The sequence below is a fragment of the Balaenoptera acutorostrata genome, chromosome 2, assembly GCF_949987535.1.
Source record: "Balaenoptera acutorostrata chromosome 2, mBalAcu1.1, whole genome shotgun sequence".
NCBI lineage: Eukaryota > Metazoa > Chordata > Mammalia > Artiodactyla > Balaenopteridae > Balaenoptera > Balaenoptera acutorostrata.
Window position 1 is genome coordinate 34,949,088 of NC_080065.1, and position 22,047 is coordinate 34,971,134.

Consider the following 22,047-nt stretch of genomic DNA (forward strand, 5'->3'; position numbering starts at 1 on the left):
TCAATACATTTTACTTTGGATGACACTGACATGTTAAAAACTTTTCACAAAAAACTAAAAAAAGGAAGTCAGTACTTCAAAGGTAAACGTAAGAAAATAAAGGATTACCTCACAGACACTCTTTTGAAACTGTAAAGCTTTACAATTTTCTGGATTTGGAATATCAGGGTAGAAGGTTTCTTTAATCCTTTAAATAAAGATGATTAAGTACATTTAATAATGATAAGATTATCAATTAGACAATAAATAAGTTAATAAGTTATCAGGCTTATTCTGACGTTTCATATGAATACTCTAATGAATATCTGAGATAAAAATGGAAGATCATTTTCAGCGTGATCAGTCACTAGAGTTTTCAATACAATGCACTGAGAGGTTCCTATCTGAAAAGCAGGAACAGTACTTCTATTACTAGAACTACAGTATCTTAGGTATCTTATGGAAATGGAGAGCAAAGAATTAAAATGGTGATTGTGCTATCAAGTCAAAAGTCAAATACGGGCATTACTCATAACCAAAATATTCATACTGCAGACTGGATTCAGCACAGTCAACTACTTGGGAACATGTTCGCATTATGTAGTTCTCTACTGCTCAAAACAGGCTCTGGATTATCAGAAAAAGGAAGGCTGTTAATCTTGAGCAAAAACTAAACACAAACAAAAATGAAATTTGCTTAGTGCCCTATCATATTTATAGCTGTTAAAAAACCTTTATTATTTGAAATTCCTGCAGGAAAAAGAAATGTTGTTAATGTAAGTCCGAAATGCTCTAACTTCTAAACTATCTCCTAACTTTATCTTTTTTTTTTGTATTGAAATAATTTTTTAAATGTGATTTTGGGTAATGAGAATATGGTTACCAAACAAGGTATTCTACAGTTCTAAACTATCACTATTTTGATTTATAAGCCAGGATTGCTAGAGTACATTCCCTTCATGAATGACGGCATTTTTAAGGCCAGTGAGGACAGTCTATGCATGAACATAGCCAGGTGCCACAAGCCCAGCCCAGGACAGCTCCTGCTGGCTGACCACGAGGCACTCTCTTACCCTCCCTCACCTCACTCAGCTCACACCACTCCCTCGGCTGCTGCACCCAGACACACACGTCTCACTTCCTCCAGAAGATCAAGCTCTTTCCAGTTTCCGGGCCCCCACAGAATCTGTTCTCTCTGCCTGGCACATTCTCTCCCTCTCCTTCCCCTTCGGGACCCTGCTGCCGTGGAACTGCCACAGGGATGCCTGACCACCTCCTGTGACGTGATTCCCCGCTCTTCTCCTCATGCCGCCCGTGCCCTTCCTAGCACCCACTCACAATCTGTACCCATATATTTATTAAATGCTTATGGGTTTCACGTCCATCCTCCCCACTATCCTATAATTCTAATGACCATTCTTATTTCGTTCACCAGTATGTCCCCCTTCACATGGGAGGGGTCATTCTTATTTGTTGAATAAATGAATAAATGACCAGATTTTCTAAATAGGTCACCAGGACAAGTGATACCTCAATCATTAAGCTACATTTAATCTTGCATATAGCTATTGACCTATTTATGCCTGTAAATATTTTTTTAGTACAACTGCTATTACTTTAATTAGTAAATACAGTAGGGAAAAATTTACACTTTTACTTTGCTAATTTTAAAATTTTTAAATAATGTGCCATGTTCTTTCCTAATATTAACTCCAATATTAATTCTGACCAATACAAATATTTTTTACTACCTTGTTTCCACCAAAAAGTTGTACTTATTTTTTAACACATAAACTAAATAATCATGCCCTTAAGGACAAAACAGCAAGAGTAAACCATTACCATTCTCGTTTCCGATAGCAAAGGATACTCGTTACCACTCCGACGATGACAGCCACTGCCACTGGGATGAGAATGGCAATAATCAATCCCACAGCTGAAAAGAGAATATTGCAGATATTAAAATCAACATTTTTAGTATGAACTAGAGAATAAATTCGCATTATCAGATACTTAAGTCAGTAGATTATTTGAAGAAAAAATCCAAACTGCTCCAGGGAAACTGAAAAACTATTAAAATATAACCTTAAAAAGTACTGTAATAATTTTTATACTAACACTTAAATTCTTCAGAGCAGCGTTTCTCTACCTTGGCACTACTGACATGGTGGGCAGATACTTCTTTCCTGTGTGTTCTGCAGGGAGGAGGCTATCACACGCATTGTAGGAAGTTTAACAGCATCCTTGGGCTTCTAATGACCAGAGACCAGTAGTACCAACCAAAAATGTCACCAGACACTGCCAACTGTCCCCTAGGAGGCAAAATCACCCCCAGCTGAGAACCATCTCCACATGGTCCTTTATTTAAGGGCATGTATGAACTCCAGCCCAGGGCTAGAGAATAAGCCCGTGATCAAATGAAAGTTCTTTGCTGTTGACAAGCTAGTCAAGTCCATCACTCTTCTCTACTTTCCATCTCAAATTTATGAGCGTTGTGCTTTATGCTTTTTTTTTAAGGCTATTTCTTACACTCTTCCCTGGATATGTCAAAAATCACAGAATATTTTGGGTAAAAAAATTTTAAACCAGTTGACCGTTATATAAGTTCAACATGAATTTAGAACTCTAGACTTCAGAGGTACCCTTAATTCATTAATTTCTTAAGTACACATTAGGCAATAACTGGTAAGAATAAATATGAAGTCATCTCATGGCCTTTCAATACTGCCCTCCACCCACTATAAACGCGTAACAAAACGTGAAATTTTAAAAAGGGGCGTTCCTATACAAACAAAAATCACTAGAAACACAATGCACTTAAGCTTGGAAAGCAACTCGATGACAACATTTAACTTACAATTTTCCTTCGTCACCACAAACATGCTCTTCTCTGGCCCCATTCCTCCATCTGTATAGGCTCGCAAGACCAGATGGTAACTTGTTTTACCTTGAAGATCAGCAATTCTCAGTGTCTTCTGGGATATGTCGGTAATATTCTTAACCTTTATGTCAGAACGACCTATTTTTAAAGTGAAGAAGATTATTACTGATCTATACCATTTTAATCACATGGTTTTACTCAAACCTGTCACATTCACACCCTTTTTAAATGAGTCTGAATGCTGGTCACCTCCAGGGCCAAGGCCCATGGAGCCAGCCAGAGCCATGTTCAAGTTCTACCTCTGCTAGGTAGTAGCTATGTTATCTGTAACTATTATTTAAACGCCTCTGAACCTAAGTTTCTCTAACTATGAAATAGAATATCACGACTTAGCTCTCAGGGCTCTGTGAAGTTTTCGTGCACATTCTCTAGAATAATACCTGGCCTATAGCAGGCAATCAATAAAAGTCTCTTCTTTTTCTGTTACTAAGAGCATGAAAACCCACTGCAACCAAAACCCACTGGGGCAGGGACACTGTCACTCGGGCTGATCACGCCTGTGAGTCAAGTGAGAAACTCAAGGAAGCAAGATCATAAATCAACAGAGATTGCTCCAAACCACGCAGGAAACGAGGCAGTGCATCTGAGTTCTCAAATGAGAGATTAGAGAGGACGCCCTTGAACCATTTTGAAAGGAAATGTGGAGAATTGTTTAAATTATTAAATTATTTTTAGAATTTTAACCAAAAGAATGCAGTTTAATAGCCTAAAACTAAATCGTACGATACGGCTAAAAACAAAAAGTAGCAGTTCCCTGCCAGCATCTTTCCTCACCACGAACAATCACTTCAAACTCAAGTTACTGGTCTCTTTGGGTACTGACTTCCATATTTTGAAATAAACTTAAATTGGCAGTGCTTGATTTTTAAATATTAGACATTAGTTCTAACACACAACCACTACCCCTTCTCCCCTCGAGCCCACATCATTCATAGAGAAACATCAAAAAATTTGGTAACTTCAGTGTTCACATTGTAATGATCATATAAATACAAATTACTACTAAGACAAACTGCTTGGTATGATCATGTTTCCTTTCTTATTTTTCTGTTGTTATAACTGCTTTTCTTCCTTATTTGCTTAATGTACCAATTACTGATTCGTCCAACACCCTCGAATGAATATTCCATACAAGTTTCCATGTGGTCCAAAACAACAACACCCCAGTGCCTCCGCTTCCCCCAGCTGCTGCCCACTCCCCCCAGGCTGCTTCCTGGGGCGTCTGCTCTGCACTGGAAGTCTTCTAGGCGCTCTCATCCTAGAACTCCCCGCCCCACTATTTCCTTGGATTGACAACACACTCTTCTGGGAGCTTCTGGAGAAGGGATACATGGGGGAAGTAATATGTGCAGCCTTCCATGTCTAAAAATTTCTTCATTCTACACTCACAGATAGTAGTACAGATCCTACTATATCTGTAGATAGATTGGCTGAGTACAGAAGTTTAGGTTGAAAATAATTTTCACTCAGTATTTTGAAGATGTAGCTGCGATATCTTCTAGTATCTGGTACATTGTTGAGAGGCCTGCTACCATTCTTATTCCTGATCCTTGCACAAGAGATGCTTTTCTGATTGTTTCTAGGATGTTTTTCTTTATAGATCAGGTGCTCTGAAAATTCATGGTGACATACTTCAGCATAGATCTTTTTCTCTATTTATTTTACTGTGTGTTTAAGGGCACCTTTTACTGTATATACTGAGGTCTTTCAGTTTTGGGAAAATTTTTTCTTGTGCTATTACTTTGATAATTTCCTTCTCTCCATTCCACTCTTCTCTCTTAACAGAACTCTTATAAAGGAGGCCAGTGCAGGTCTTTGACTCAAACTCCAACTTTCTAATCTTTTACCTCCAAGTCTTCTCCTTTGCCTTTGTCTCATTTTCAGAAGAATTTCCCCATTTTTCATTTAATTTCTCCACTTGTACTTAATTCCTTAAAAATTTCTTTGATCACATTTTTAATTCTAAGGAATTCTTAACTGTCTTCTGCTTGTTCCTTTTTATAACATCATGTCTTTTCAATAAATACAGTATACGTCAACTGTCCAAGGATAGTTTTGTTTTAAATTTCTCTGTTTTCCCACATTGCATCCATTTCCTCTGGTTTCTCCTGGTGTCTGTCTTTCAGGTTAGAAGCTTTCTCAATCATCTGGTTATCCCTGGCTGCTTGTCATGTTCGAGAGTGAGCCACTAAAAGGCTCACCGGAAGCCTGGTGTGCATAGGTGGGGTTTACTGATGGGTGGGCTTCACTTATATCATGGATGAGGAATGACCAGGTGGGTTCCTGGCTTTTCATTGGGATAATCCCCCAAATATCAGCATCTTTTATGTCTTTCCTCAGAAACCACTTACTCTAATCCTCTCATCTCCTGCCCAGAAAACAGGCCTAGCTGATGATGTCCTATTAAGCAGGTGGGAAGGAGGAAGAGGGAGAGTCACACGGTTTGCTACAGTGTCCCTTGTCTGGAAGCTCTCTGGTCCAGAATAAACCTATTGTTCTCATGCAGGGGAGAGAGCACTCACATGAGCTACATGAAGCTGGTGTAGGACTTGGGGGTTCTAACTGCTCCTTACAGACTTACAATCAACTCCTGCTGTTCAGCCCAGATTCATCCTAACCGTTGGCCTCCACTTCTGGCGCTGCAGGATGAACCAAATTACTTCTTTCTGATGCCCAACTGTCCACCTAGACTGCCCGCCCTCCACTCCTCTAGGTCACTTGGCCCACTTCCACACCCAGCGTTTCCAAATCCTCTTCTGTGCCTCTCCAGTTCTCTGTGTCTTTGTGGCTTTATGCATTGTTGTTGTTTTTTCTCTATTTTGCTCTAACTTTAGTGACCAATCCACCCTAACTAGAAGTTTACATGTTACAATTTTAACTGGTTCAAGTGTAAAATTTCTGAGCACCTGAGGGAAATTACACTAGAGTCTGGATGTTTGCAGAATCTGATATTTAGGGTTTCCCTCAACTTTGAAGGTTCAGGAAATGCAGAACTTAGTGGTCTGGGGGAGGCTCATGTTTACGCAGCTGCTCTCGGGACGTGACTAAGCTAATGCCCAGTTGGTCAGCATCTCCCTGTGGCGTTGTTGTTCTCTACTTGTCAGGCATTAAATATTATAATTAAAATGGTTTCTTTCCAAGGAAAGGTCATTAAGGAAAATAAAAGCTCTCAAATTGAAGAGATGATAAGCTTGTGTTGTTCAGCCATGAATAAAAAGCATCTGACTTCCAACAGAAATGTAATTTAGGGTTTAAAGCCAAAAGTCTGCACAAACATTTCTGTATTTGTAAATTTGAGGATTCTCAAAGGTCTGTGGACATACACTTACCACTTGTCAAGGACTGACTGTACTTTTTAAGATTTAATAGATACACACATCCCCAATCAAGTCAATTAAGTTTCCTAGCTCATTAAGGTCGTGGCTGTGTGGATGGCTCTTTGTCAGATAAAAGGAGATTCTGAAGCCATTCTTTAGGTTCCTGAGTTTTCTCCTCCATTAGTATAAGTACAGGAAGACCTTTTTTTTTTTTTAAAGTAACCTTCATAAGATGGTATGTTATGGATCATGCAAGATTAGAAAGAGATGCTCTCTGTCCTGGGGGGCTCACAAAGGCCTCAGAATAAATGATTTAAATGATTTCTGAAAGACTACATGCCATTGATCACATAATAAAATCTTAAAAATCTCATATTCATCAAATGACTGCATTTTCACTTCCTTATTTTTCAGAGCATTCTGGAAATCTGTATAAACTACTCAGTAGCTTCTTTACTTCTTTTTTTTCTTTCCTCCTCTTTTTTTTTTTTTTTTGGTAGTTAATAAAGAACTTCTAAGAAACAGTATACTTATTCTAGTAGTTTACTTACCCGATTCCAAAACCCTCATCTTAGATGTGTCTCTCTCTCCTTTTTCAAAGTAAAATAAATACCCTCTTAAAAAGCCTCTAAGCTCTTCCACAGGAATTTCTTCCCATTTCACTAATATCGAATCTGCAGACGTATCCTCAACAGTAAAATTTGGTGCAACAACTGGAGCTGTAAAAGGAAAAAAGGCAATAGCTAAAGGAGGGTTTACTAATACAGAGCAAGACATTAAGGTTTAATGAGATTTCTAGCCTCAAAAATAGCTAAACTTGTAATGAGAACTTTATTTAATCATAAACGTTCACAGATATTATCACAAGCACTTTTGCTGTGAAGATACAAAGGTAGAACTTACAACTTTCAGACATAAAACATATCTAGGGAGGTAACCTATGCAAAATCTTTAAATGGCTACTAGAATAGGCTTTACTCATATTTCCCCTCTTTACTGATAGTCTTGAATAATAGTTTTAAAACTTTGTATAAGTGTAAATTAAGTATTTTTGACATCCAAATTAAGATTTAATTTTCTTAATGACAACAGTAAAATTATGAAACATAAACATTAAACAAATGAAAAATAAGTAATGATAAATAATTTTACAGTTATCATACAAATTATTTTTCTTCCTTGAACTAATAAACATCTCAATTCAATCTATTTTTAGAATTCAATCTTAAAACTGATGTTTTATAATTTCTCATATTACCTTGAACTCTAAGAAAACTTACCCATTTAACTTACCCAATTCTTCTACATATCCAATTATAGAACGTAGTAATTGATATCCTTGATTTCTGCATCCGTACACAAAAAAATTGTATCTTACACCTGGTCGAAACTGATCTATAAGATGAACACAACCAGTAAACGTTCCTAAGTATATATTACTATGAATATTTTAGAAATATCAAATTTATAACAACTCACTTTGAAATTTCCAAAACTAATTTTAAAAAGGTTACAGAAAATCCACATTTTCAAAATTGGTAAATATTCAGATTGAAAACTGACTCAACAAAAATTAAACTCACTTCTGTTGTAATGAAAAGTTTAGTATTATAACATGACATCACCTTGAAGGGAAAAATTGGTAATCAAGGCTTTCATTTTGTTCCTTCAAATTAAGCAATGACAACTTCTTCCCAGATTTGGTCTAGGGTCAGTTTTCTAACCTATCCCAGGCCCATGTCATGCCTCTGAAAAAGCCCTTCCCTAACTAGTGTTATTTGTGGGTTGGAAAGAACCCACTGCTCTTCCCTTGTTCCAAGAAGCAGATACTAAAATGTCCACTCTACTTGGACACTTCAGTGTTAAAGGAAATGGGCCATAGAGTCTACTCCTCTTTACAGCATCAGCATTTAGTGCCCTTGAGTTAACTCCACAAGACATACAAGAGAAGCACCTTAACTTCAATCCAAGTGAATCACTTTTAAATGCCTCCTCGATACAATGCAACGTGTAAAGTGTTAGGACCACAGAGGTGGATATATAACAAGGCCCCTGGCCTGGAGCAGTTGGCAGAGAGGTGGCAGGACAGATGAGGAGGGGTAACCATAAGACCCTGTGTTAGACTAGAGGGATCTATCACAGAGCCTGTGGCCCCTTCAATGAGGGACCAAGTGAGCCTAAGAAGATCAGAAAAAGCCACCAGGAAGTGATATTTGAACAGAGCCTTGAAGGGTACTTAGTAGCTCACCTGCAGTGATCAAGGAAGAAGACACTGCCTGGGGGAAAAATGGCAGCCTATGGGATTGCATTTAATTTGTGGAATACAATTATTCTAGTGTGGTTAAAGCACTTGCTCTCCGATTCAGAACACCAGTGGTCTGCAGGCTCAAAAGTGAGATGGTTACGTCTAAAAATCACTCTGCAACTTTTTCTGGGGGGGACAAGTATACTTGAGGTTCTGATTTTACACCACATGTATGTTAGTAAATCTGTACCTAGTTTTATATTATGATTATGCATACCAATATTCTATAGCGTTCTTCCGCCTGAAAAAGAAAAAGAGCCTGAGGGGTTAGAGCATCAGGAATGTGTTTTGAGATCATAAAAGAGAGAGGATAGTTGAAAGAGTGGGTGACTGAATAAGAAAGGAATAGGAAACGTGCAGGTTTTGGCCACACCCTGTCCTAGCAGCAACGAATAAAAGACAAAATCCCCAGCCTCTTAAAGCTCTAAATAGCTTTAAAGTTAAATCCTGGTGTGATCACATACTAGTTTTGTGACCTTGGGCAAGTTACCCAACTTCTCAGAGCCTTTGTCTTCTGAGCCACTACAAGGCCTTTGTTCACCTGCCTCAGCATCAAAAGTCCTCCTTTTCATCCTACAGGTCTCAGCTTAAACTCACATCCCAGATATTTCATCTAAAGAGACGTCTCTTCACATCACTCCACCCTGCCCCAGTCCATTCTGATTATTCTCAAAGCCCAGGTGAGAAAGGAGGGAAGAGGGGTCAGAATTTATACAGAGAACACTACAACTGTGTAAGGCTCAGGCAGCTACACATGTTGCTGGTTAGTGACGTAAGCTGTAAAAAGGATAAAGGCGACCATCAAGTCATTGGCTAATTATTAACGTGAAGGAGTCTGGCTGTATTCCAAGTAGAACTGGAAAATAACCTGAAGCCACATGTAGGAATCCAATGACCGGGACTCATCCTTACCATGTGACAGTGAGCAAAGTAAACGAGCAGAACGTGCTCCCTGGGAGAGAAGGGACCAGCGGCCGCTTGCTCTCCTGAACTTCACTAACATGTGAGGGAGAGCCGAGAGGGGGAATGACGTCAAGAAGCTTCACTACCAACTGGTTCCAGAATTCCCACAGGTAAAGGCACAATCCACTCTCACCAGTTACTCAGAAGGAACAGTGATAGTGGAGAGAGGGCCAGAATTCCAAAGGACAAGGCTGGTTCAGCCTGTAGGTTACCACATACCCCTCCTGGTTGCGTCATCTCAAGGGCAGCCCACCATGCCGGGCTCGCGGCTCCTGAGCTGTCAGGCACTGGGAGCTGCCCCTTCCCCGCTACGCCCCTGCCGCGCCCCCCCCCCCCCCCGCCCTACATCAGGGTACATGGTAACGGCTGCAACTCCTTTGTGCTCAGTAACCTGGGCCCTGGGCAAACAAGGGCAAAAAGATGGTGAGTGACACCATTACAATTATAAATAATGCTGTGTTGAACACTCAGGTGTAAATCTGTGCTGCTCTCGGATTACTTCTTAGAATAAACTCCTAGACAAGTAATGACTAGATCAAAGCCTATGAATGTTTCACACACATACTGCCACAAACTGCCTTCCAGAAAAGTTAAACCAATCCACACGCAGCCCGGCGGTGAGGGGACAGTCACTGCAGTGCAACCAGTCACTCCGTACGCTGCTCTTTTTAAAAGCATTTTTTTTGGTAGGGAGCACGCTGGAGTGTATACGGAAGTAGAAACATAATGGTGTACACATGAAACTTACATAACGTTATAAACCAACGTTACCCTTATAAAAAGTAAATTTAAAAAATATCTTTAAAGAACTTTAATTGCGAGACACTCACCAGATTCTATTATAGTTTCAGTGCTGTTAGAAGGGACTTTTTTCCAGTCCATGAGGCAGGGTTCAGACCGAGATGAGTTACACCACTTAATTACATAGTCACAAGTCACGTTGGGGTCATAATTCCAAGTGAGCAGAATCCCATTTCCCATTCTAACAGCCTGCTCTATTTTGAGATCATCTTCAAGAAAGAAGGATATATTACCAGTGTTAAAAATAATGTTTTAAGGTAAATCTCATGAAAATGGGCAAGAGTTATAAAAATCACTTCACCGTGCAGACATTGCAAAGTAGTGCTAAACTAGATAAACCTTTAGCAAAGTTTAGAAGTGCTGCTCTGTTGTTTTCGTTTTAACTATGGCAATTACCTGTGCATACATATTAACTCAGCAGATGGAAAAAAAAACAATGAAAAAGCACCTAGGATCAGGCAGTGACATAACTGGGCCGGGACACGAGGATCAAGAGCCATGAAGAATGGGGCAGAGGGAATACAGGCGCTAGAGGGTGGCATGGCAGCTCGGGGGCGGGGGGAGAGGCAGGCGGGAGGCTGGTGAAGAGCACGCGTGGGTGTCAGAATCCCCCGTCTCCTCGTCCACTGTGGGTGTGAGCTCCACGAGAGCAGACGGGGGCTTGTGCCTGCAACTCCAGCCCCGAGCACAGGCCATGCAAAGCAGGAGCACGATGACATGCAGTGAATGAGTGGGTGGGCCAGCCCCTCTCTTCCTTTCCAGGGAGACTGCTACCCCCCGGGGTGGGCTGAAGGCATTGTGAAGACAGGACAGTGATGAAATGCTGTGGGGTGGGGTGGGATGGGATGGTCAGTGTGGGCAGAGAGAGGAAAGCATCCGCGGAGCATGGATGGGTGAGGTGCAGAGGCTGGCAGAAGGGGGCCGTGGTGAGGTTTGGTTTCCTCATCCTGCCAGATCTCAGCCTAGGCAATAAGGGAGGCCCAAGGTTGGGGGTGAGGAATTAGCATGGGTTAGGACCGCGTGGCCAAAGGGAGAGGGAAATTTTCCAAGAAATAGGGGAAAGAAGTAATGTCTCTAACTGATGTATATTTAAGGGTTTAGTAAAAAGCCATGGAAAGGTTTTTTGAACAAAATTTGCATTCATAAGCAACTACTACTGGACACAAGACAACAACTTGGCTGGGAATACAGAAGACTTTGGATATGACAGCTTCTTGACTCAATGTGACTAAAAATCCACAAGGTAACCTGCGCTGAGGCTGCAAGGCCTCTGACGCGGGAAATCCTCAAGGAACAATGATTTGTTCAGAGCTGCATTAACTGTCTGAAAGCTGATAGCCAGACCATTGTTAGTTCTGTAAATTACTGTGTCCTGATGGACACACAGAAAAGGCAGGAATATAGTTCTTGAATTAAAAGATAACATAGCAAGAGCCATTAAATACCTAATTTAAATCAGCGGGTTATCTTGCTATGGGCGTTCATATCTCTCTCCCTTTTCTTTCTTTTGACTCCATACCACTGCCTGCAGACCTCTCTTCTCCAGTATGCACTGCTATCTGGGCTCTGGATGATATTGTGTGTCTCAGAATGTATGGTGTGTCCCCAATTCGTTCCTTCTAATGTGCCCACAACAGACTGAAACGAAGAACCAGTTCCGTAACAAGCAGTAAGACACTGCCTCAAGCAAGAACTGGAAAGATACTTAGGACCCAAACTGGACCAATTTTTCTGCCTCTCCGAGTGGGTAGTCATAGAAAGGTGCTCTCATATTAGGGTGGGATAGCAAGGGGGACCAGGGAGTGACTCAGGAAGAGGAGTTAACTAGGAGAAGAGGCAGGAGTGGCCACTGAAAACTTGTGACTCAAAAAGCTGTCAAGGCAGCTAAGGAGGAACGGACTAGTCACTGGTAATCCATCAAATTTACAGGGGTGCACTAAGGAATTTTAAAATTATACTGCAGTTGTTTTTTTAAAGCTTACACTGAAGATCTAATTTAGTCTTTAAGAATTTCTTATCAATAAAGGATTCCTATTAATAAAGAATGCCTTATCAACAGAGCTGCCATTTAAAATGAGTATTTGTTCCTGCCTGACAGTTTGAAAATAGCCTAGCTGACGTAAGTATCAACTGTCATGGTCTTGGGGAGATATGTGAAAATGTTATCTGAATAAACTGTTAAGATATTTCTAAGAGTAATATCCACTACCATAACTCTACAACATTACGTGTTAAAGTAACTGGGTTTAGTAATATTTTATCCATCAATGTAGACGCTTCAAGTCAATACTAATAACTGCTGCCTCTCAACATTAATACATGACATTAATCTGCCTGTTCCTCCTTACACATCAGCTGCAGCAGGGTATATGAGAAGAAAGCTGACATTTATGAGAGCAAGCAACACCTTCCAAATGTTTCACCTTAATTTCTTGTTCTTATACACTACTTTTATCTTAAGTACTCACCATTTGGAATTTCCATACTAGCTATTTTAGAAGGTGGCGATGAGCCCACAGAATTTTTTGCCACCACACTGATGATGTAGTCATTTTTATCAAGTTGGATTTCTGCCTTATGTTGAGGATCAGGAATTTCAGAAAGGGATTGTGTTTCCTCGTCTGATGAACATGATACATTATAGGAAAGTATTTTTCCATTAGCTTCATTAATGGGTAAAGGCTACAAAAACAGAAAAATAAATTCTGTTATAAAAACCTGCGAGGAGTGATTATGTGACAAGGCAAGGCCATTGAGTCTAAACTGGACACTCTGCTAATCCTAACAAAGTAATGTTAGAAAAGATGAAGTTGTTAACAGTGCACAACACAGATTTAAAATCCACTGAGATAAATCAGAAAAGTGATGCTGAAGAAAAACTACACTTGCTGTAAGCAGTAAGAGCACACAGAAATATAAAAATTAAGTAACAAAATATTTAGCCTCATATTTTTCAGAAGTAAACCAAAAGAAGTGATGAGCAACATTCCTCTACTTAAAAAATAAAATATTAAAAAGTATGGCATCATGTTTTTTTAAACAGTTATTGTTTTCTCATTTTAAAGTAGTACTTGCTCATTATAGAAAACGTGGAAAATACTAAAAAGTTGGAAGAAAGCAAGAAAAATCTCCCATATTCCCATCTCTTAAATACTCTTACATTGTGATATTTCCTTCAAGTTGTTTTCCTAGATGGAGATTTTTATTAAAATTGTTTTAATCATACTATACAATTTACATTTTTTCACTCTTCTATAATACACACTTGTCCATAATACAGTTATATACATTTTAATAGCTTTATATTTCATGTAGCATTTTTATCACTTTACTTGAATATTCCTTAAATAAGTGAAATTTAAGGTGTTCCCAATTTTTCACAATACTAAAATAAATCTTTTGGTGCAACATTTTTTTTTCATGGCTAGGATTAATTGTTTAATGTTGAGTTCCCAAAATTGGACATACTGGATAAAAGGAAATAAACATTCAAACTTTTTTTTTAACATCTTTATTGGAGTATAATTACTTTACAATGGTGTTAGTTTCTGCTTCATAACAAAATGAATCAGCTATACATATACATATATCCCCATATCTCCTCCCTCTTGCTTCTCCCTCCCACCCTCCCTATCCCACCCTTCCAGGTGGTCACAAAGCACCCGAGCTGATCTCCCTGTGCTATGCGGTTGCTTCCCACTAGCTATCTATTTTACATTTGGTAGTTGTATATATGTCCATGCCATTCTCTCACTTCGTCCCAGCTTCACCTTCCCCTTCCCCGTCTCCTCAAGTCCATTCTCAATGTCTGCATCTTTATGCCTGTCCTGCCCCTAGGTTCTTCAGAAACATTTTTTTTTTTTTAAGATTCCATATAGATGTGTTGGCATACGGTATTTGTTTTTCTCTTTCTGACTTACTTCACTCTGTATGACAGACTCTAGGTCCATCCACCTCACTACAAATAACTCAATTTCATTTCTTTTTATGGCTGAGTAATATTCCATTGTATATATGTGCCACAACTTCTTTATCTATTCATCTGTCAATGGACGCTTAAGTTGCTTTCATGTCCTGGCTATTGTAAATAGAGCTGCAATGAACACTGTGGTACATGACTCTTTGAATTATGGTTTTCTCAGGGTATATACCCAGCAGTGGGATTGCTAGGTCATATGGTAGTTCTATTTTTAGTTTTTTGGGGAACCTCCATACTGTTCTCCATAGTGGCTGTATCAATTTACATTCCCACCAACAGTGCAAGAGGGTTCCCTTTTCTCCACATCCTCTCCAGCATTTATTGTTTCTAGATTTTTTGATGATGGCCATTCTGACTGGTGTGAGGTGATACCTCACTGTAGTTCTGATTTGCATTTCTCTAATAATTACTGATGTTGAACATCCTTTCATGTGTTTGTTGGCAATCTGTATATCGTCTTTAGAGAAATGTCTGCTTAGGTTTTCTGCCCATTTTTGGATTGGGTTGTTTGTTTTTTTGATATTGAGCTGCATGAGCTGCTTGTAAATTTTGGAGATTAATCCTTTGTCAGTTGCTTCATTTGCAAATATTTTCTCCCGTTCTGAGGGTTGTCTTTACATCTTGTTTATGGTTTCCTTTGCTGTGCAAAAGCTTTGAAGTTTCATTAGGTCCCATTTGTTTATTTTTGTTTTTATTTCCATTTCTCTAGGAGGTGGGTCAAAAAGGATCTTGCTGTGATTTATGTCATAGAGTGTTCTGCCTATGTTTTCTTCTAAGAGTTTTATAGTCTCTGGACTTATATTTAGGTCTTTAATCCATTTTGAGTTTATTTTTGTGTATGGTGTTAGGGAGTGTTCTAATTTCATTCTTTTACACGTAGCTGTCAAGTTTTCCCAGCACCACTTACTGAAGAGGCTGTCTTTTCTCCATTGTATGTTCTTGCCTCCTTTATCAAAAATAAGGTGACCATACGTGCATGGGTTCATCTCTGGGCTTTCTATCCTCTTCCATTGATCTATATTTCTGTTTTTGTGCCAGTACCACACTGTCTTGATTACTGTAGCTTTGTAGTATACTCTGAAGTCAGGGAGCCTGATTCCTCCAGCTCCGTTTTTCTTTCTCAAGATTGCTCTGGCTATTCGGGGTCTTTTGTGTTTCTACACAAATTGTGAAATTTTTTGTTCTAGTTCTGTGAAAAATGCCCTTGGTAGTTTAATAAGGATTGCAATGAATCTGTAGATTGCTTTGGGTAGGACAGTCATTTTCACAATGTTGATTCTTCCAATCCAAGAACATGGTATATCTCTCCATCTGTTTGTGTCATCTTTAACTTCTTTCAACAGTGTCTTATAGTTTTCTGCATACAGGTCTTTTGTCTCCTTAGGTAAGTTTATTCCTAGGTATTTTATTCTTTTTGTTGCAATGGTAAATGGGAGTGTTTTCTTAATTTCTCTTTCAGATTTTTCATCATTAGTGTATAGGGATGCAAGAGATTTCTGTGCATTAATTTTGTATCCTGCTACTTTACCAGATTCATTGATTAGCTCTAGTAGTTTGCTGGTAGCATCTTTAGGATTCTCTATATATAGTATCATGTCATCTGCAAACAGTGACAGCTTTACTTCTTCTTTTCCAATTTGGATTCCTTTTATTTCTTTTTCTTTTCTGAATGCTGTGGCAAAAACTTCCAAAACTATGTTGAATAACAGTGGTGAGAGTGGACAACCTTGTCTTGTTCCTGATCTTAGAGGAAATGGTTTCAGTTTTTCACCATTGAGAACGATGTTGGCTGTGGGTTTGTCATATATGGCCTTTATTATGTTGACGAAAGTTCCCTCTATGCCTACTTTCTGGAGGGTTTTTAATCATAAATAGGTGTTGAATTTTGCTGAAAGCTTTTTCTGCATCTATTGAGATGATCATACGGTTTTTCTCCTTCAATTTGTTAATATGGTTTATCACATTGATTGATTTGCATTACTGAAGAATCTTTGCACTCCTGGGATGAAACCCACTTGATCATGGTGTATGATCCTTTTAAAGTGCTGTTGGATTCTGTTTGCTACTATTTTGTTGAGGATTTTTGTATCTATGCTCATCAGTGATATTGGCCTGTAGTCTTCTTTCTTTGTGACATCTTTGTCTGGTTTGGTAACAGGGTGATGGTGGCCTTGTAGAATGAGTTTGGGAGTGTTCCTCCCTCTGCAATATTTTGGAAGAGTTTGAGAAGGATAGGTGTTAGCTCTTCTCTAAATGTTTGATAGAATTCGCCTGTGAAGCCATCTGGTCCTGGGCTTTTGTTTGCTGGAAGATTTTTAATCTCAGTCTCAATTTAAGTGCTTGTGATTGGTCTGTTTATATTTTCTATTTCTTCCTGGTTCAGTCTCGGAAGGTTGTGTTTTTCTAAGAATTTGTCCATTTCTTTCAGGTTGTCCATGTTATTGGCATATAGTTGCTTGTAGTAATCTCTCATGATCCTTTGTATTTCTGCAGTGTCAGTTGTTACTTCTCCTTTTTCATTTATAATTGTATTGATTGGAGTCTTCTCTCTTTTTTTCTTGATGAGTATGGCTAATGGTTTATCAATTTTGTTTATCTTCTCAAAGAACCAGCTTTTAGTTTTATTGATCTTTCCTATCGTTTCAAACATTTCTTTTTCATTTATTTCTTATCTGATCTTTATGATTTCTTTCCTTCTGCTAACTTGGGTTTTTTTTGTTCTTCTTTCTCTAATTGCTTTAGGTGTAAGTTTAGGTTATTTATTTGAGATGTTTCTTGTTTCTTGAGGTAGCATTGTATTGCTATAAACGTCCTTCTTAGAACAGCTTTTGCTGCATCCCATAGGTTTTGGGTCGTTGTGTTTTCATTGTTATTTGTTTCTAGTTATTTTTTGATTTCCTCTTTGATTTCTTCAATGATCTCTCAGTTATATAGTAGTGTATTGTTTAGCCCCCATGTGTTTGTATTTTTTACAGACTTTTTCCTGTAATTGATATCTAGTCTTATAGCATTGTGGTCAGAAAAGATACTTGATCAGATTTCAATTTTCTTAAATTTACCAAGGCTTCATTTGTGACCCAAGATATGATCTATCCTGGAGAATATTCCATGAGCACTTGAGAAGAAAGTGTCTTCTGTTGTTTTTGGAAGGAATGTCCTATAAATATTAACTAAGTCCATCTTGTTTAATGTATCATTTAAAGCTTGGGTTTCCTTAATTATTTTCATTTTGTATGATCTGTCCATTGGTGAAAGTGGGGTGTTAAAGTCCCCTACTATGATTGTGTTACTGTCGATTTCCCCTTTTATGGCTGCTAGCATTTGCCTTATGTATTGAGGTGCTCCTATGTTGGGTGCATAAATATTTACAATTGCTATATCTTCTTCTTGTATCGATCCCTTGATCATTATATAGTGTCCTTCTTTGTCTCTTGTAATAGTCTTTAAAGTCTATTTTGTCTGATATGAGAATTGCTACTCCAGCTTTCTTTTGATTTCCATTTGCATGGAATATCTTTTTCCATCCCCTCACTTTCAGTCTGTATGTGTCCCTAGGTCTGAAGTGGGCTCTTATAGACAGTATATATACAGGTCTTGATTTTGTATCCATTCAGCCAGTCTATGTCTTTTGGTTGGAGCATTTAATCCATTTACATTTAAGGCAGTTATAGATATGTATGTTCCTATTACCATTTTCTTAATTGTTTTGGGTTTGTTATTGTATGTCTTTTCCTTCTCTAGTGTTTCTGGCCTAGAGAAGTTCCTTTAGCATTTGTTTTAGAGCTGGTTTGGTGGTGCTGAATTCTCTTAGCTTTTGCATATCTCTAAAGTTTGTAACTTCTCTGTCAAATCTGAATGAGATCCTTGCTGGGTAGAGTAATCTTGGTTGTAGGTTTTTCCCTTTCATCACTTTAAATACATCCTGCCACTTCCTTCTGGCCTGCAGAGTTTCTGCTGAAAGGTCAGCTGTTAACCTTATGGGGATTCCGTTGTATAATTGTTGCTTTTCCTGCTGCTTTTAATAGTTTTTCTTTGTATTTCATTTTTGATAGTTTGATTAATATGTGTCTTGGCATGTTTCTCCTTGGATTTATCCTGTCTGGGACTCTCTGTGCTTCCTGGACTTGATGACTATTTCCTTTCCCATATTAGGGAAGTTTTCAACTATAATCTCTTCAAATATTTTCTCAGTCCCTTTTTTTTTTCTCTTCTTCTTCTGGGACCCCTATAATTCGAATGTTGGTGCATTTAATTCTGTCCCAAAGGTCTCTGAGACTGTCCTCAATTCTTTTCATTCTTTTTTCTTTATTCTGCTCTGTGGTAGTTATTTCCACTATTTTATCTTCCAGCTCACTTATCCGTCCCTCTGCCTCAGCTAGTCTGCTATTCATTCCTTCTAGAGAATTTTTAATTTCATTTATTGTGTTGTTCATCATTGTTTGTTTGCTCTTTAGTTCTTCTAGGTCCTTGTGAAACGTTTCTTGTATTTTCTCCATTCTATTTCCAAGATTTTGGATCTTTACTATCATTACTCTGAAATCTTTTTCAGGTAGACTGCCTATTTCCTCTTCATTTGTTTGGTCTGGTGGGTATTTACCTTGCTCCTTCATCTGCTGTGCATTTCTCTGTCTTCTCATTTTGCTTAACTTACTGTGTTTGGGGTCTCCTTTTTGCAGGCTGCAGCTTCATAGTTCCCGTTGTTGTTGGTGTTTGCCCCCAGTGGGTAAGGTTGGTTCAGTGGGTTGTGTAGGCTTCCTGGTGGAGGGGACTGGTGCCTGTGTTCTGGGGGACGAGGCTGGATCATGTCTTTCTGGTGGGCAGGACTGTGTCCGGTGGTGTGTTTTGGGGTGTCTGTGACCTTATTATGATTTTAGGCAGCCTCTCTGCTAATGGGTGGGGTTGTGTTCCTGTCTTGCTAGTTGTTTGGCATAGGGTGTCCAGCACTGTAGCTTGCTCGTCGTTGAGTGGAGCTGGGTCTTAGCATTGAGATGGAGCTCTCTGGGAGAGCTTTCGCCGTTTGGTATTACGTGGAGCTGGGAGGTCTTGGTGGACCAATGTCCTGAACTCGGCTCTCCCACCTCAGAGGCTCAGGCCTGACACCCGGCCAGAGCAAGAAGACCCTGTCAGCCACACAGCTCAGAAGAAAAGGGAGAAAAAAATAAATAAATAAATAAAATAAAATAAAGTTATTAAAATACAAAATAAAGAAAATTATTAAAAATAAAAAAATTGGGCATCCCTGGTGGCGCAGTGGTTGATAATACATGTGCCAATGCAGGGGACACGGGTTCGAGCCCTGGTCCAGGAAGATCCCACATGCCGTGGAGCAACTAAGCCCGTGTGCCACAACTTCTGAGCTTGCACTCCAGAGCCCGCAAGCCACAGCTACTGAAGTCTGCATGCCTAGAGCCCATGCTCCACAACAAGAGAAGCCACTGCAATGAGAAGCCTGCGCACAGCAACAAAGAGTAGCTCCCGCTCGCCACAACTAGGGAAAAGCCTGTGCGCAGCAAGAAAGACCCAATGCAGCCAAAATGAAATAAATAAATAAATGTATTAAAAAAAATTTAAATAAATAAATAAATAAGTAAAAAGTAATAAAGAAGAAAAGAAAAGAAAGAAGGGAGTAACCAAACCCAAAAACAAATCCACCAATGATAACAACTGCTAAAAACTATACAAAGAAAACAAAACAAAAAAAATGGACAGACACACCCCTAGGGCAAATGGTAAAAGCAAAGCTATACAGACAAATTCACACAAAGAAGCATACACATACACACTCACAAAAAGAGAAAAAGGAAAAAATATATATATCTATATAAAAAAAAAAGGAAGAGAGCAACCAAATCAATAAACAAATCTACCAATGATAAAAAACTCTAAATACTAAACTAAGATAAACATAAAACCAGAAACAAATTAGATGCAGAAAGCAAACCCCAAATCTATAATTGCTTCCGAAGTTCACTGCTTCAATTTTGGGATGATTCGTTGTCTATTCAGGTATTCCACAGATGCAGGGTACACCAAGTTGATTGTGGAGATTTAATCTGCTGCTCCTGAGGCTGCTGGGAGAGATTTCCCTTTCTCTTCTTTGTTCGCACAGCTCCTGGGGTTCAGCTTTGGATTTGGCCCCTCCTCTGCGTGTAGATCACCTGAGGGCGTCTGTTCCCGCTCAGACAGGACGGGGTTAAAGTAGCAGGTTATTAGGGGGCTCTGGCTCACTCAGGCCGGGGGGAGGGAGGGGTATGGAGTGTGGGGCAAGCCTGTGGCAGCAGAGGCCGGCGTGATGTTGCAACAGCCCAAGGCGTGCCGTGTGTTCTCCCGGGGAAGTTGTCCCTGGATTACGGGACCCTGGCGGTGGCGGGCTGCACAGGCTCCTGGGAGGGGAGGTGTGGATAGTGACCTGTGCTCGTACACAGGCTTCTTGGTGGCGGCAGCAGCAGCCTTCTCGTCTCATCCCTGTCTCTGGTGTTCACGCTGATAGCCGCGGCTCATGCCCGTCTCTGGAGCTCGTTTAGGCGGTGCTCTGAATCCCTTCTCCTCGCGCACCCTGAAACAATGCTCTCTTGCCTCTTAGGCAGGTCCAGACTTTTTCCCGGACTCCCTCCTGTCTAGCTGTGGCACACCAGCCCCTTCAGGCTGTGTTCATGCAGCCAACCCCAGTCCTCTCCCTGGGATCTGACCTCCGAAGCCCGAGCCTCAGCTCCCAGCCCCCACCCGCCTTGGCGGGTGAGCAGACAAGCCTCTCAGGCTGGTGAGTGCTGGTCGGCACCGATCCTCTGTGTGGGAATCTCTCCGCTTTGCCCTCCGCACCCCTACTGCTGTGCTCTCCTCCGTGGCTCCGAAGCTTCCTCCCCCCGCCACCCACTGTGTTCACCAGTGAAGGGGCTTCCTAGCATGTAGAAACTTTTCCTCCTTCACAGCTCCCTCCTAGAGGTGCAGGTCCTGTCCCTGTTCTTTTGTCTGTTTTTTCTTTTATTCTTTTGCCCTAACCAGGTACGTGGGGAGTTTCTTGCCTTTTGGGAAGTCTGAAGTCTTCTGCCAGTGTTCAGTAGGTGATCTCCACATCTTACTCCTCTGCCATCTTGAAGGTCTGCCTCACATTCAAACTTATTTATATAGCTAAACTGCTTTTTAAAATAATTGCTCCAATTTATACAGCAATGCATGGGACCCTCTGATCCAGACTGACACTGACATTAATACTCTGCTGAAGACACTGCTCCAACAGAGGTCCCCGACGGCTCTCCGATGGCCTGGTCCAGTGGACATGTTACCATCCTAAGACTTGTGGGTTTCATTTGATACTACTCATTCCTTCACACATCCCCCTCCACTGGTTTCTGCAAAAGCTATTTTCTTCTGGTCTTCCTGCCTCTCTGGCCTTCCCAATCTCCCCTGCTGGATCCTCCTCCTTTGCTGGTCCTTTATATCCTGCCATCACCTACAGTTCCACTCTTGGCCTCTTTCAGCCCTGCGTGCTCTCCCTGAGTGATCCCATTTATATGCTTACTCACAGCTATGTCTTTAGCTCAGACCTCTCCCGCGCTCCAGAGCCTTACATCAAACCACCTCCTACTGAACTGTACTCAGATATCCTTGTGGCACATGTTTAAAAAACTCAACATGTCCAAAACAACTTAATTTTCCAACCAAATATGGGAGAACCATCAACTAGTCACTGACGTTAGAATCCAAATCGCTTCAATATTTTTAATCCTTGGTTAAATATTTATCTCGTTTGAACAATATTCTA

At 40.0% G+C, this 22,047-nt stretch overlaps 1 protein-coding gene across 3 annotated transcripts in view; it reads right to left on the reverse strand.

Moving 5' to 3' along the window:
* LIFR (LIF receptor subunit alpha) overlaps positions 1-22,047 on the reverse strand; it is a 94,729-nt gene that overhangs the window by 10,737 nt on the left and 61,945 nt on the right. For 2 of the 3 annotated variants that reach the window (XM_057541163.1, XM_057541164.1), the window contains exons 13-18: positions 12,775-12,988; positions 10,336-10,515; positions 7,531-7,632; positions 6,789-6,956; positions 2,837-2,998; positions 1,822-1,915 (exon numbers count right to left, since the gene is read on the reverse strand). In XM_057541163.1, the coding sequence (XP_057397146.1) occupies positions 1,822-1,915; positions 2,837-2,998; positions 6,789-6,956; positions 7,531-7,632; positions 10,336-10,515; positions 12,775-12,988 (920 nt within the window). Of the gene's footprint in view, positions 1-108; positions 188-1,821; positions 1,916-2,836; positions 2,999-6,788; positions 6,957-7,530; positions 7,633-10,335; positions 10,516-12,774; positions 12,989-22,047 lie in introns of all 3 variants that reach the window. The other variant, XM_057541162.1, reaches the window with a different exon arrangement.